Source organism: Argopecten irradians, chromosome 8, assembly GCF_041381155.1.
Source record: "Argopecten irradians isolate NY chromosome 8, Ai_NY, whole genome shotgun sequence".
NCBI classification, from domain to species: domain Eukaryota; kingdom Metazoa; phylum Mollusca; class Bivalvia; order Pectinida; family Pectinidae; genus Argopecten; species Argopecten irradians.
In genome coordinates, this window is record NC_091141.1 from 34927122 (window position 1) to 34945174 (window position 18053).

At 32.7% G+C, this 18053-nt stretch overlaps 1 protein-coding gene across 2 annotated transcripts; it reads left to right on the forward strand.

Annotated features, from left to right (window-relative positions):
• The first annotated feature begins 935 nt into the window (after window positions 1–935).
• Window positions 936–17807, forward strand: LOC138330210 (uncharacterized). 2 transcript variants are annotated; one of them, XM_069277663.1, is made up of 6 exons: window positions 936–1116; window positions 12690–12812; window positions 14479–14562; window positions 15579–15728; window positions 16122–16211; window positions 17101–17807. In XM_069277663.1, the coding sequence occupies exons 2-6, from the start codon at window positions 12721–12723 to the stop codon at window positions 17213–17215; spliced, it is 531 nt and encodes a 176-aa protein (XP_069133764.1). In that variant the 5' UTR covers window positions 936–1116; window positions 12690–12720; the 3' UTR covers window positions 17216–17807. The 2 variants fall into 2 exon arrangements, with proteins under 2 accessions (XP_069133764.1, XP_069133763.1); XM_069277662.1 differs by lacking the exon at window positions 936–1116 and adding an exon at window positions 7865–8517.
• Window positions 17808–18053: the final 246 nt, after the last annotated feature.

The following is an 18053-nucleotide window of genomic DNA, read 5'->3' on the forward strand; positions in this document are numbered from 1 at the left end:
AAACAAAATCTGTACAATGGATAAAAAATGCTTATTAATAAATCGTTATTATTTATACAAATTTGTCTTTTGGTTTTCACAGAGAACATTGTAGCTACATATTGCCGCACAAAGCAAATATCCAAGTTTCAATTTATGAAAAAAGCAATACTCATCCTTAGGGCATCGCACAAATTTATTATTTTAATCATTTTTAGATTTGAAACGAATAATACAGACACAAAAACTGTGTGATATATGTTTACGGCATTAAAACGATGCAACAGAGTTCATTACCAAACCAATTGTTACAATCAATGCCGATCGTCGACACGGTTTTTCTTGTGACCCATGATTAAAGCTTTGTTTCTTGGGGACTTCAAATTAATTGCAGTTTTCGAAGAGACCATTAACTTATCGCCTGATACCGTTTAATCTGTCAGAAATTGGAGAACATTCCACGCCAATAATAGGACGTTTCGGCGCGTTCGACAAGCACTTTCCCTGTTCAGTCAGAGTAGCAACATGGTAGCACCATCAATTTTGCAGCCGATTGGTTATCAGGGTTTGGTTCGTGTTGACAGAGCACTAGAACAGTGGGTGACACTGCCTTCAGTTGAACGTGCTAGATTGGTCAATCACATTGGACTGTCGCTCTGCACTGTCCGTAATGAGCAAATTAATTAGCATCTCAATGACATTTTCTGCCCTTATTAACGCAAGGATCAGATAATGCCACAAATTATTTGCCTCGGTACTCGTAAATTATGACGTCATTGTATAGTGTGTACTGAATACAGTTTTAACGTTTCTCCAAGCGTGCCTAGTAACGGTATAATCATAGTCATTGCCAGATGGAGATCTGCCGCGCCCCCTGGTGTTAAAGCTATGACAGATACGTTTTACCACTCCTATCACTTCCGTCGCCGATCAATAAGAGTTTGGTAACACTTCTGGTTTTAAACTGAACTGGCAGTAATTCAGGTGTATAAAAGTAAGTCTGCATTTCCCACCGAGTCACTTAGAGTTGCTTAAAGGTATTGCAACCATCTAAACAAGGAAAGGAACACGTGCACGGATTATTGCTACATACGCCATCCTTTAAAACTAGGGACGCACCTAGTGCTTTCATCAACAGTAAGTAAATATTGCAAACATTCATTTTTGCGATATCATTTTTTTAAGCAAATATGACTTTGACCAGGTTAAAGCAGTGACTTATTTGCGCTTTCGTAATAACAGCTATGCTACCGCTAAATTATGTATGATCAAAGTATTTCAAAATCTGAAGAATATTCACATAAGTAAGCGAACGTTTTATGCAATTGTATCAGTTTAATTGCTTTTATAGCTAAAATTCTCAATACAATATCATACACTGTCAAGATATTGTCAAAATATGTAATAAAAAGAGATTTGGTAAATAAACAGATTATTTGCTACAATGTAGGTAAAATGACGGAAACGTTAATATTCAGTAATTATCATGTAAATTCGCTACCTAAAGTAATACTGTCAACCAACTTTCTTTCGCTGCAAGTAAATTTCGCGATTTGAGTTTCAAAACAAGTTCGCGAAGATTAACTTTCGCAAATATGAAAATTACATTCAAATATATATTAATATAAGCGATGTTCATATGCTTTCGCAGAGATAAACATTCGCGAATTTATTGTGATTGCGAATTTCGCGAAAGTAAATTGCACGCAAAAAAAGTAAGGACAAGCTTTCATTCGCCATATGGTAGTTGGTTAGGAAACACATTTACATTAGGCTAACAAAACTTTGATTGTGTAGGGTTACATTGTGTTTTTCACTCTAAGATAATGGCCAGAACCGGAGTATGAGATCAAAATCCCGACTTTTTAATATTTTTCGTAGAAAAGTGGAAAAAAAATTAGGGTCGGGGGTCAAAAATTAGGATTGGTTGGGTAATTCTAAACAGACATTTTTTTTGCCTTGTTGTATAATCTTTTTTGAGATAGTAAGTTCAGTTCCAGGACATTCAAGTGTGGATTTGCTTATCTATTTCACTTAATATGATAGCCTACCAAAGTGAAAATGATTCCCATGTGATTTTATGAATACCTATCGTCGTGTAAGTTTCATGTTATGATAATGATCTGGCCGCTGGCCGGTTAAGACAGGTAACCGTTTAATGCGAGTTCAATGTATAGTTTTGTCATGGAAATGACCTTGAATTGATCGTTTAATGCAGGTGGTCGTTTATTTAAGGTGACTGTTAAGGCAGCTCTGAGTAAAGATAGAAATCGACGTGCATTTTTGAAAATCAATAAAACTATGAAGGTCATATTGACACTGTTTATAGTAGATATGTAATTTATATTCGAATATATGACATGTCATCAAAGAATGAAACTTATTTCATTAAGATGATATTCTTTTTCAATATAACGTTTTTTCTTATATGAAGAAATAGATTAAACTTTTGAGATAAGTTATACTGTAAAATAATCGATTTTTCGGCGACTTGATTTAACGTTTCATGTCTAACGACTTTTCCAAGGCAATTTGATTTTGCGATTTAGATTAATTTGGTTTTATTTAACTGTATACAGATCCAATTTCACAAAGATTAAAGTTCGCGGTTTTTATCGCAAAACATATATATGGAGCAATCGTAATTATGAGTAGAAAGTATTTAGACTATCTAGACTGGACACCAGAGCCTAAGTTCTTGATAAGATTTTTTTTCAGTTGAATTTTAAAACTAGTTATTTTTCCCCAGTTTGAACCTTATGAATTACACACGTCTAGAGACAAAAATGATGAAGCCAAATTATAGTGACAATTCTAATATTCTAGAGACTGGTAGCCTGTCTAGCGTATATCACACTTACATTAAGATGAAGACTAAAATTTTCGCATTTTCATTATTTTTCAAAATATTTGCGAACTATGAACCAAAGTCCTCTTGACAATCGTGCATGCATATTAACAAACCTTCCAAAATTACATACACCAAATTCAAACTCAGTTGTATTTCATTTTAATTTGTTTTCATTTATAACGGTCTAAAACAAACAAGACAACACTGTCAAATATATATGGGTAGTGAAACAAGACTCAGTAAAGTTAATTCAACGACTTCTGGAGTGATTGGACAAAAGAAAGCAGCATCACTGAAATCTTTTTTAAAAGTGTGTAATAGGAAAAAAGTCACATATTCCGAGATGTAAGAACGTTTTGAAAATTGACGATTCTTTGTTGAATATAAAAATCGAATGATAGAAGATCGAAGGTAAACATTTTTTTTAACTTACCAAGCAGTCAAGCGGATTGTTACATACCGATTATATTCAATTTGTGGTGATGGCTCTCATCTATGATTAGGTTACTAGCTTGTCTAGTTTTGAAATATATTCGTAGGGCGACTGAAGTAAATTAATGCAGAACTGCTTGTACATTCGAAATGCCTGTGCTAGAAATGGACGATGTATAAATCCATGATGTTGTGGAATATTTTTACTTTTCAACATCGTAATACAATAACGCTTGTTATGCATCAGGACATTACATTGGAAATCAAACACGTAACGTAGAATGACGTGGGGTGGATGGGGGTTGAGTGGTTGTAGATTACAGAAGCAGGGGTGTTACGTAAGCAGGACAGTCTGCAAATTTACATATTTTATTAGGACAAAAAATCAGTAGATAATTGATTGAATCTTTATTTTGATATTTGGCTAATACATTTTGAAATACATTAATTGTTTCCTTTGAATTTAGTCAACATGCAAAACTCATAAGTAACCAGAATTGTATTATACTAAGTAAAGCATAATAAATAAACTTGATGTAAGTATCGTGGCGTAGGGAAAGCTTTCATTAGTATTTCCGCTATTGAAATAGGTTGTAATGAAAAATGAATAACAGATTTATAGATACAGTGCTAGACCATGTGACTACTTGTTGCTATAGAAACCGTAACCTTTCTGACCTTAAGATAATTTGTTTTAAGTTATGTAGTAAATATACCCCTAGGACTAACTTTCACGTGCGAACATTTACTATAGTATTTCACAGATCCATAGGCTCTTCAGTTTCACATAATAACCTCGACTGCACCACAAAAAAGAACTAGTATCCGCCATCTTGGATCCAAGAAATGAACCGTTTATGTACGGCTTGTACGGAACATTCCACTTCAGATACAGCAGGTTTGTAATGTTACAACTAGTACGATTCCGTTAATGAAACGCACGCACAGTGCACTACCGATGCTTCCATAGTATAGTACCTCGGACCCCAAATCTAAAACTTCATCGACATTCCTTCCACTTCTAAACCGCTTTGGATAAATATCACCAGTAGAGCAATTCTTAACAGTATAAAAATTACGTTTAATCTTACAAATATTGAGTAATCAGGGAGTTATCGAAGCAAATTAGATTTAATAACGGAAAATAGCAGTTGCTTAGAGCAATATAAGTCTTAATTAGCTAGGATATTTACTAGCGCCTCCTCATTAAGGGTCCGGTGCAAATAATCCTCTGTGAGTCGTACTTTGGCATTCATTGTGGTATAAACCTTATTTTAGCCTGCTGTGAAAGACAGGTATTTATCCAATCAAATTTCAAAAATAAAAGTTACAAGTAATGTTGCGCGTACTTTATGAATCAGAGGTCGCTCTCTGCGACCATACTGATACATTTTGTAATCATCAAGAGACATCGTCATGCTATTTGAAAGTTGTTATAAAATTAAAAAAAAGAGTCGTTAAAAATTGAAATGAGCTTCATATATAGGATGCTTTTATAGCACCAAGTGGTATCATTGCTTCCTGATTATTAGAAACTCATTCTGTAATCAATCACAGCAGGGCATGACTTCGTCTACCATCTATGTAACAAGCATATCTTTAACGTTGTGATATTTTATACATTTATTTGATGATTTTACACTCATTATTTTATTTCCATGATTTATTGATGTAGAATGCACGTTAAATATATTTTTGCTTCATTAAGGACTTTAAACAAAGCTCTTTTTTGTGGGTTGTGGTGTGGTGTTTATTCTATAGAAATGATAATCTAAAAGAAAACTACATCTTTAATCTTTATACTCCTGGGTTAATACTCCACGTATTTAATAGATAACTGAAAATATGCATAAACCGTACATATACATGTACGTACACAATATAAACTATTGATAAAATATGAGCTGTTGAATTAAGAATAAGGTATATGTTTGGTATTTACACACATTTTTTATGCATCTTTCATTCTATTTTGCTGAATAAATACAGAAATGACTGAAATAATTCCAAAGCTCTTGAAACATTCAAGATTTTCAAGACATATACAATAACACTATGAACAATTTCGCTTATTTCAATTTTGATAATATAATTCTACGCGAATACATCGAACTACAAATAAATATGTAAGTGAGGATTTTGAGACGTCAATAATTTTGCGAATCAAAATAAGGAAATGCAATAACTGCTACCCTACGTAGGCATCAAACTTCATTATTTGTTGTAACATATCATTAGTAGTAAACAAACAATTCGAGATTACTGTAAACCAACGCATTTTAGCGTGTGTTAATTTCGTGAATTTCGCGGATGACGACAAATCGCGAAAATCAATCTATAATCTTTGAACTATATATTTGTACGTATAGAACTAGTATGATTACGTATGATGAACACTGCGAACATTTCCTAACCATGAACAATTTGGAAAATGACTAAGCAAAAAGATACTCTCACAATAAAAATTCATGAATACATCAACTCTCTTACCTCTCGTATATGATTCAGCATATATTCTGCATAAAGAAACTTAAATAACTTACAGCATAGTATACCTATTGTTTGGAAATTGTATATACTGTTTTGCTGCTAACAATGTCATTATTGTTAGGTGTTTCCATTTTCGAGATAATTACTATTGTTGTCAATATCACACCTTTTTTGATTAGACAGCGCCCCTTTTAACAGCATTAACACTGAATACTGACTGAACAGTTGGAAAGGTTAATTCGACTACAATACGCACGCAATGTATTATTTATCGGAATCATACCAATAATGACGTGAATGTAACAATTCATATTATATGTTATAAGTTCGACATTATACATTCTGTAATTTTTTTTTATTTGATGCCATTGCCCATAGACAGCTAACTAAAGGCAATTTGAAGCCAACTTATTGTCTTTAAAAATGGAGGAACAAAATGGTCAAGATTTAAATAATATTTGGTATAAAATTTAAACTGTCATAATAAGAACTTATATAGTGTTTCAAGGGCATTAAAAAGTCAAAATGGTCAAGACTAAAATAATATTTGGTATAAAATGTAAACTGCCATAATAAAAATTTTAATACATGTAGTGTTTTAAGGACATTAAAACGTCAAAATGGTCAAGATTGAACTAATATTTGGCATAAAATGTAAACCATCATAATAAAAACTTAAATAGTGTTTCAAGGACATTAAAACGTCAGAATAATCAAGATTGAAATATATTTTAAGATAAACATAATTACATTATCACATGCATACATAATTATAATAAAAACATATATGATGTTTCAAGGGCATTAAAACGTGAAAATTTGTAAAAGATATTATTCAAGTGCAAATGGGCAAGTTTATTAAACAAATAACAGCGACACTTGAAGCCGTTGAGATCGCTCAAAGCAAACAAAATTTTATATATAAAAATATTATAACATTCTGTAAGCATTGTAAACAATATAAGTGTACATGTTAACTTAGCTATGTCTTTAATTGAAAAGGATAATAAATGTATCATTTAAAAAGGTATCATTATTCCTTTTAATTATGTGTTTGATTCCCCCTCATCAATACTATCATGTCACATAAATATTATTTTATCTTGATATACTATTGAGATAAAGTGAAGATAAACTTTTAAGTTGTTTTTTTTATCTTCCACCAATAAAGCGTCGGTTATAGTTCTATATATTATTATCTTGTTGACTTTATTTTTCTATCATAATTACTCTCAATCCAAAGTTACACGTACAGCGATTATTTAATAAAAAATTCAATAGTGATACTGCACAAGTAAAAAGTAACTTTTAAAAACTGCAAATAACACATTTAAGGCTCAGAAAAATAAACAAGCTCAATATATAAAAACAATATTCCTATTTCTTCCGAATCTCATTTGAAAACTTATTCGTTCGTAGTTAACTATTGTCATCTCTATTTCAAAATAATTCAAAAATTTATTTTCAAGTCAGATTCAGATTCATTTTGTACTATAATTTGCTCTTTCCAGCCCTGCGTCCCATATATCTAATCATGTTTTCTGATCGACATGCGCATACCCTGAGAATACGTTACCCTTTGATCAACACGTTCATTGTTTACCTGTGAAACGTGACCCCTTATCGAGTGACGATATTTGGAGGGATCGGTTATCCTATTGCGGAAAGGTGGTACACAAACAAACTGCCAAACAAATCTCCTTTTACGGTATACACCATGATTCTTATACCTCAACATCTAAATAAGTTTGTATCGCTCAAGTGTTCACTGAGACTGATGGAACAGTCCTATCGCCGGAAGGCATATTTCCTCCCCCGTATCAGCCAGGCTGTGACACCTTCGGGATACACAATGGCGCATACTGGAACATATATCCGAAAATAGAAACGGTTATTGGGAGGGATATCATAATGTTTGATTACAAATTGACCAAAATAGCAATTAGCTCATGCACCTGTTTCGTGGGTACCGTGGTAACCAATTACGAGTGAGCATTCACCAGTATTTAGGATAGGTCGTGATTCGGGAGCCCGTATATAAACGCTCTGTAACCATAAACATGTGATAAATTTTAAAGGTGTCTATTCTGATATGTAAGTCTTCTATATTATTCGTTAAGTATAAATACCTGTTCATGTTTAAAAATGTCACGAGAGTTATTGTACGCGATGTACTAGTCGACTTGTGTATGTAGTATGGATGGTTATAATAACTTTCATCATTATATTGGTTTAGAACTCAGAGGTACATTATAGAACGAAAAACCTATGTGATATTGGAGAATACCGAGTATAGTTGTGAACTAAAGACTACAAAGTACTTGAGAAGCTAAGAGAAACTAGTGAACAAGTGATTTAAATTCTTCTTGTCTTATGAACTAATGCCTACTAGTGAAGCTAAGAGAATTTTGTGATCCCAAAAGAAAAAACGTGAACCAAAGACTACGTGTGAAGCCAAGAGAAACTTGTGAACCCAAATATACTTGTTATGTGAACCAACGACTAATAGTGAAGCTAAGATAAAACTGTGAACCAACGACTACTTTTAAAGCCAACAGAATCAAGTGAACCAAATACTATTTGTGACGCCAAGAGAACATTTCATCTATATTCATACATTCGGGATTATCTCTTTGGATTGGACAACTCAGACATCTTTGACACGGATTTCATTGAACATTTTTGTGTTCATAATTTGTATGATAGAAAAGAAAGCATATATACATTGTATTACAGAGGTTTTTGAGAACATTTATAATGATGAGGTAAGCATTACAAAAGGAGGAACAATTTCATTCGGTTTTTGTATAAATATATGTTACGAGTAGCTATTAATTATTTATAGAATAGCGCCTATCTATTGTTTAAAATTACATTTTTGAACGAACACGACATTTTTTGCATAGAAACAGAAGAAATTGAAGTGTAGAATTGAATCTGTTTATTCATCATATTCTGGTAGACGGTTACCTTTGCGGATAAAAAGTGTTCACGATTATGTTTTGAATTTCGGGAGTTGGCCATGATTCATCTGAATTAACCAAATCAAATTTTAACGGACAAAAGACATTTTGAAAATGTAAGCATACAGAAAGAATTTCCAAAACTTGCTTGATATAATATAAGTCAAACCTGAAATGATACATGCAAAGGGACAGACAAAACGTGTCTTATTTGAGAGGTGTCTTAATATACAGGTTACCAAAGGATCGGTTTTTGGCATGAAATGATTTTAAAGGTAATATAATGTCACAGTAATACATATCTACAGTAAAACATCGTATATGACGATCTCGCTTATAACGAATTCATAGTTGTAACGTAGTACTTTTCAGTCCCATTCATATTCTTATCGTTATTTGTTGTGTATATAACGAACTATGTTTATAACGAAGTAATACCATTGGTTCCCAAAGGTTCGTTATAACTGTAGTAATACCATAGCCATATTTGATCAAAGTATCACAATATTTACATCGATGTCATTTTTGGTGGAAATTCCCAATTATATGCATAACTGATATTCATTAAAATTCTTAAAAATGAATGAAACATTTTCATTCATTTTGAAGAATTTTAATGAATATTAGTCATACATAAAACTTCATGGATAAGTCTTGACACAATGATGATAAACAATCATGAATGTTTCAAGCTTCATAAAACTTTATGAAGAGTTAATGAGAGTCATTTGATGAATATTCATGAACTTTTTTATGAACAACAACTGCTAATTTTCTTGAAAGTTCATGAATCATTCATGAATATTCATGATGTCATGAATACCATCTCGCAGGGGTACTTACAATAAATTTGTATCAATGTATCAAAAATGCATATAACAAAAAGGACAAGTATAGAATTAAATAAGAATAACAGAAGTTACAACATATGCTGATGACATCACATTGACAACGGTTTTGTCATGAATGGTCTCTAATAGCAATATTAAGACTATAAAGCAAAGCGAATAAAAGCAAATAAGATTTGTAACGGTAGTTTCAAAGCCAACATATCTGTTTTGAAACCTGCAGTTCTGCTGCCTATGATACATTTTGTACATCTCTTTTGAAGCTAGCCTGTATTTATCTCAATAGTGTATAGATTAATAGCATCATTCCAGTTTAATGGTGAGGTTTGTCTTAATGGTGGAATGTTAAATGTGTTATTACATTATAACCATTGTCGTAAGAAAACTAAACAAACTATATTTATCCTTGACCATGCAGATCTATGGAAATATTTGAATCTATTTAACATTTTTTCTATTGTCGCCAAATCGTTTCCAAATAACCACAAGTCTGCTCTTCTCGAACATTACATTGTACCTCATTTATATAATTATCATGACGTTAATGGTTTCATTTCCATCCCCGTAAACATCAATCCACGGGGTTCAATGCAAAGTATATTCGAGAGAGAAAAGAATTCATCATTTGAATCCATTCTTTATTTTTCTACAGTTTCGATATTCTGAATTAATTACAAGCATCTAATTGATACTTAGTCTGTATCTTTGTAATTTCGTTATACTCTTTTTGAGGTAATGCCGTGAGGTTACGACGAAGCCAGTCGCATGACATCTCTTCTGAACTCCATATAACAAAACAGTTATGTATGTGAAAATGTACTAATTAAAAACTATACAATTGTCGCCATATTTATGTACTTCGGGTTCCTAGGTTTTGTTCACTAAGATTCCCCAAGCCACAATTACCGACATTTTTACAAACTCGTGAAATAAGCATATTAGAGATGACAACGACAATATTAATTAAAACGAATTAATTAACCAAACTATTTACATTGAAAATAGTTTTTTTGACAAAACAATACAGGGAATCCTACAATTTATTTAGAATCTATGCTTAATTTTTGTTATTTAACATCAAATAGTAAGATTCATTAACGCAATATCTATTTACCAATATTTTTTTCTTCATTTTTAACATAATGTTTCCACTGTTTGAATTTACCCATGTAATACCTGCATCTGACCGTAATGTCAAGGTAATTAGATCAAATATATTGTCTGTTTGACAGGTGGCTGTAAATAACTTTGAGACAGGTTAATATAAGTTCATTTTACTTGTTTCTGAATCCAACCCCTCATGACATGTTTCTGTTTTGTATTCTTATTGAATAAAATAGTGTTAAAACAAGTATTTTGGAATGAAGGTTCAGTGCTACACCAGGCCTCTGGTGTAGACAATTTTCTTTTCCAATAAGTGCTAATTTCTTATATAAACAACCAGGATATTGTCGAATCTTTTCTGCTTACAATGTACATATCTCAACAAAGAAGAACCACGTATTTTCCGCAAACAAGACTTCTCTGAAAAATCCTCCACATCATCATGAAACCGCGGACCCAACCTATGTAACTTCGGGGTTCATTCAATACATATACGCCTTCTATTCAATTGTAGCGAGATGGAAAACGTTTATTCAAACATACTTGAAAGTCGATAAAAGTGTCGACCACAAGCATTCCTTCAGTATCAATCTTATTCTTAAGGAAATGTCGTCCGGTTTCTTTTTTCTTTAACACTTAAACGAGCTGAGAAGCACATACGAGTGCATGCATGCGAGATAATGGCTTGATTACTTTTTCTGTTATTTTTTATATCAAATTTACATTTTGCTTTTTGCGATGCAAAGTTGTTTTATTCTTTATATTGATTATACATGGACAGTAAAATGTATCATTATCTCATCATTAGTATTCTGTCACTACAAAAATAAAATCGGTTGTTCAATCTATTTTTCTCAGTCTCGTTAACAGTTTGATAGCATTATGATTTTTTCAGTGATAACAGAAAGAAAATTAAGCAAAGAGAAAGACATTTCTCGTTAACAGTTTGATAGCATTATGATTTTTCAGTGATAACAGAAAGAAAATTAAGCAAAGAGAAAGACATTTCTCGTTACCAGTTTGATAGCATTATGATTTTTCAGTGATAACAGAAAGAAAATTGAGCAAAGAGAAAGACATACTAGCAATTCATTATGAACAGCGATACTAAAACTTGAACTTCTTTGTGCAAAGTTAAATCCATTTTATTACTTTATCATGTTAACAAGGAATCTTAAATAAGCATGCGTTGTATCTGATATTTTTATGAACGCTTACATATAGAATCACAAAGCTTAAAGGCTATAGTAATTTATAAGGACAATTAAAATGCAGTTTATCTCTCATCCGGTATATGACTACAATATACATTGTAAGACACAACTGTGTAGTATTGATTGTGACAAAATTGTCTTGTTGGATTTCACGAAATCTTGCTTCTAAGAAGTGTTTAATGGTCCAACTGATCTTGTTACTGATTACCGTACTGGAATTATTAATTTCATGCTGATGAATCTTAATTTTGTTTGTTCAAAAGGAACTGTCATTTACTTCCATGATGTCTGATGAATGCCATATGATTATCAATATTTTAAGATGCTCCACCGCCGAGAGAGCATAAATGATATTCATCATTTGAACAAAAGTGGGTGTTTAATCGTGTATATATATGCCTAATTAACACAAAAAAATAATACAAAATAATTTATTTCGCCTTTGGTGCATGCGCAATTAGTACCTCATTCCATATAGGATATAGTGACACAGAATTTTTTCGGGATGCAATTAATTATTTTCATATATTTAACTTGAAGTAAAATTAGAAGCTCAAACTTTTCAATAGTGGTAATGGTGTAAAGTAAGTAGCTTTTACAACTGAAGAAAAATACTAAATCGTCTGCTCCCCTTTTTGATAGTGAAAAAAATACCCTTTGTCAGCGGTAGAACATATTTAGATATTGAAATGATTTGGTAAACTAAAATTATTGTGATGTAATGTTATCAATCTATTCCGTATGTAATTATTTTAGTCCATAATAAAAAAGAGTTTAATATTTTCATTTTATTTGTTGTTTTCTTCAGATTGTATTTTTTACGGAACGTTTGTACTAGAATGGTTGACGCATGCGCCTGTCTTATCCTCGCCTCATTTCTGGGATTGTCTGCCTCCGCTAACGCACGGGACGTACACACGGGAACTCGGGCGTAAGTATACATCTTTATTATCCTTATAAACACATTAACACTTGGACATAACGAAGTTTCGAGTACATGTATATATCAAAACTAAGATAGATTACAGATTCTCCCATACTTCACATGGATATCCCGTGGTTGCTAGGGAAAAGATATCTCTATCTTACACAGGGGGGTGTAAGACAGCTCACACGTGCTAGACAATTACGTGACGTCATCAATGCATGCGGCGTATCTGCGGCGCGCATTGTAGATGACGTCATCAATTTTGACGCATAACGACGTCCGTGCGATAATGACGCGATGGAAAAGCTGGAAACCAAGTGGAATTTCATCATTTTTTCTAAGTATGGGAGAAAAAGAATCAAACATGGGTCTGTCAAGTGGACAGGGATATCTCAACCAGCGTGAAATATATTGGCCGTCAACCCTCGGCAAGCCTCGGGTTGACCAGCCAAAATCTTTCATTCTGGTTGAGATATCCCTGTCCACTTGACAGACCCATGTAAGATTCTATTAGTCAATTATTTAATTTGTAGATAAAACATTGATACAAAGATCTTCGTTTAATTTCAGTTTATTCTACAAATGTTTTGCATAAAGAATATAATTTCCATGTATTTAGAATTCGCTTTAATCTGAGCTGGCTGTACTCTTGATTTTATAGAATTAAAATGTGTGTTATTCTCGATATTGATATCTATCTAATCTGTATTGGTCATGCTTCCTTGTGAGGAAAGCTCTGGGTTCTGTCCCCTGGCCGAGACACACCAAAATCTATAAAAGTGGTAGTTTCTGCTCCTGCTTATCTCTCAGCATACAGGGAGTGGGACGACTGGTTCGTCCGTTGTCCGTATAAAGTGACCGGGTGGGGTGTGTTGCTTGGTGTCTTCGTCAGCATGCTTTAGTGATATAGCACTATAAAAAGGGCAACAGTTCCACTATACAAGAAGACACTACATGAAAATACTGCAGTCTCCCAAAATACTCACCTCGCCCAACCTACACGCAACACACCGCATACATGGGAGGCCGTCCTTACATGACCATAGCTGTTAATAGGGCGTTAATTAATCAAACAAGCAAACAAGCTTCCTGACAGAGTTCGAAATTGATAATATTTAGTCGAACAAAAATTACCGCCGAGTGCAATTTGGTATCGAACATAATCTAATTTAGCCATCTGGCTAAGCTATTTCCACAACGATATCACATTAATTCCATTTCTTACAAAGACTATATAATTCATTAAATAGAAAGACCAATTTGCTGTTGGAGATTACCAATGCTTTGTAAAATGTTGCAATTGATTTTCTCTTCATGTAAACTCGCGCGATATTTACAAACTTGACTCGATCTCTTTATCAAGCACTCGATTTCATTACAGGTAATGACTTTCTACAACAAATACTTGACCTTTTGTTCCGTTTACAAGATGCTCATAAAATCTATTTTAGTGATATTTCTGTATGTAGATTATTTGTGAAGTATATGTTATATTGATAGAAGAATACAATAACTACCTTTTTTAAAAGGGGAAGTGTTTGGATTTTATGATGTTTCTGTATGCATGGTTATATTTAAAGAACATATTATGTTGATAGAAGAAAACAATAACTACTTTTTGAAAAATAACGCCTTAGGATTTCGGATTGATGTGTATTTATATTTGCAGTTTGGTATCCAACCTTGATGACGTTAGTGAAAAGCTAGTGGAAGCAGTACGGGCTGTTCGGAGACTCAAGAAATTTTTAAACGAGTAAGCTTATCTAGAGATATAAAGTTCATATATCATTGTGTGCTATTAAATTTCATGTATTTCGGGGGCAAAAAGAAATCGGGAAAATCAATCGCCTGAAAAATGTATTTATTTTTGCATAAATTAATTTGACCGCAAATATAGCGAAAAATAAAAATCTCCCACAAATAAAAATAACTATGCAGTTTTCATTATACTACCTGTAAGCGGTGTTCTAATATTGCACATAACATTTTTCTCGTTTGGTTCATACTGTTTAGTTGGTATTACTCACGAGGGATACAATTTCGCTTTCTTCGCTATCAAGTTAATTTTCCGCGAACTTGAAATGGAATGTGCAAATAATTGATATCAAATAGAAAATCGAGAACATTTCTCCTCGCGCTTTATAAATTAATAGGTATTTCTTCAAACCTCCTGCTATCTTTTACGTTAACTGAATATGTACGGTGTTTTAAAACTTGACGTCATATTTTTCTCATTTATTTGATATGTTTTCGTATGTGTTGCGTAAAGCAGAATGTTGTTTATGTTCAAAATACTTGAAGTCATATTTTTCTCATTTTATATTTTTTTTACTCTCTTCTGTGTATTACGCAAACAGAATAATTGCAATTGTTTTAATACATGTATTGACGTCATATGTTTCTCATTAATTTTATATTTTATTTCTTCCTTCTTTATATTAGGTAACGGAATGACGTACGGTCTTTTAATACTTGACGTCATAGTTTTCTCATTTGTTTTTGATATTGATTGCACTTTCTTCTATGTATTACGTAACCATTGATGTTTAATGTTTTAGTAAATAACGTAATATTTTTCTCATTTGTTTTATATTTTCCTACTTTCTTCTCTGAATTACGTAAACAGTATGATGTTTGTAGTTTCAGTGAAGCGCCTTCCTGCTTGGTGTTTAAATGAATGTACTTGACATTATATTTTTCCCATTTGTTAAATATTTTTCCTACTTCCTTCTATGAATTACGTAAATAGAATGATGTTTGTCGTTTCAGTGAAGCGCCTTCCTGCCTCGTCTCTGCCACCGACTGTTCTATGGGGTATATCGATCCTATTGAGGGATTTATAGATGTAGTCAGTAACCCTAACAGTCCGGGCAAACGCTCAGTTAGAAGTGTAAACAGCCCGACACTTTTACAGAAAAGGTACGCTAATACGGTTATCGCGATACTCTCACTTAAATCTCGAACGAAATTGATGTTAGAATTTCATCTTTTAAATTGAAATAAGAATTTCACTGAAAATATAGTTTTTGAAGACTATGTCTTACTTATAAATTACCATAACAGCTAATTAAAACTATTGGATGATTTTATTTGAAAAAGTGACCGTCTCCAGTCTCATTCTAATCAGTGTGCTAAAACAAGACAAAACACAACACTTGATGATTTTTCTCGGTTTTTGCCATCTCATGATGGATTTATTCGACCCTATTTTGCAATTATTCTCTGCATTTTTCGTAATGACCTTTTTACTTTTTGACAAGCTGTACTGTTTTGCTACCGAAACCTTTATCCTATTATTTCATTTTTTTTCAGATACGTGGACGATATTCTCAATAAAAAAGAACTTATTGGACGCATGCAATCAACACTCACAGATATTCTGAACGCCATCCATAATGAAAGGTAAATTATATCAGAATCAGAACTGTAGTATCTCCATAACACTCTAATAAATTTATGTTGGTTAAACAATTGCTACATAGAATAACCATTCCGGCTTTCCTGTAGAATTTGTAACAGTTATAATGATTGTATAATGATATTTCATTATATGATGTACTAGTATGTGACCGTTTTGTAGCTTTTTGGCTCGCCCTTTTACGGCTCATTTTATGATACAATGGTTTAACCCTGTATGTAAAAAGTACAATATGTCTTTCGATATTTCGTTAATATTAAAAGTTGATAAAACATAACTCATTCTATGCATACGTATATTTCGTTTTGTCGCATTTTTACTTGCCCACTATTCATTATAAATATCAGTATCACACAATGCTACGACACAGGAGCCCTTTCAACCCCGACGACAATTGTGACTACCCCAAGACTGTGACAAATCCATTGTAAATTTTCAAGGGTGATTAGGTTAGCTAGCAATGCGAGGATGTCGCGCTAATTTGCAATAGAAGGTGTAATATTGTATCGTTGCTAAGCAACCGTGTAACAAGGATCCTCATATAGTTATAATATCATCACAATGAAAATAGTTTTAACCGCGTTGCTTCTAGTATAGGTATTACATCTTTGAACATCACAAGAGTTATCTGCCCTAGTGGGAAGGTATGAATTGTGACGTGAGCAAAACTCATGTCGTATTCTATAAAGAAAATGACGTTGTGCTCATAAACACATGACGTCGCAATCATAATCGACCAACACGACTAGATAACTCTGTAATATGCAAATACGGAATATGTTCGTATTGCGTTTCGTTTCTGGTTCGGCTTTGACCGTAAGGTTATTTCTGGTACAATTCATTCCAATTAATATCTGGTTTTATGACTTTCAGGAAACGAAGCTGTAAACTGAACCTTGGCTTCCATTGCCAGACAGAAGAGTACTCGGCAATAGCCGACATGTATAACTTCCTGCAGAGTGCAATGAGTCCGGGGAAACGGAAGTGATTTTGAAAGAAAAAAAAACCATGAAGATATACAACTCGGTATATTATACAAATATGCAGGACAAACCATCAATAGAAGAATAACAGAGAATAAAAATTCGTTCATTTCTATTATATCACTTCTATATATTTCGCTTTCATATTTCGATCTGGTACTTTGTCAGTACTGAAGAAAAGTATTGCGAAAATTTAAGAAGATATCTTCTTCATTAACATACTGTAAATGTACTTATTTTCGTGGTTATCATATTTTCGCGCTTGTCTTTTTGCGCTAAAATATTTATAAACAACGTGAATTTTCTGTGTCATGTTTGTGAAACAATCATCACGAATGCGTGAATTTATGATAATTTACAAAATGTATTCACTGCGTTAATCTCTTCTAAAATCAAATTGCGCTAAAATTTGATTCCGCCAAAATCAGTACTTTTACTGTAACTATCGAACATGTCCTATCAGTGCAGAATCCATTTAAATCTCCAGATACAGGAATCTCTAAGAAAGCGATCTCAGTCATTATCAATATCATGTCTCAGAAATTTCTTATATAATGTATAAATATATTTTGAAATAAAGTCAACTGTATCAGTTAATTATGTTGCTTATTCTTTTTAGGCTACAAATAGAGAGCATCCATGACGTTTTCAACATTACTTACCAGAAATTCGGGGATTAACATACGTGTACATCATAAAATGATATTCTTACTTATCTAAAATTGAATTAGGATCATCCTTGGAATCCATAATCATATTTATCGGTTCGTTGACTGAATTAATATACTAAAAGGCGATTGGCGATTGGTAACACCAAAATATCTAAAGAATGCATAAAACACG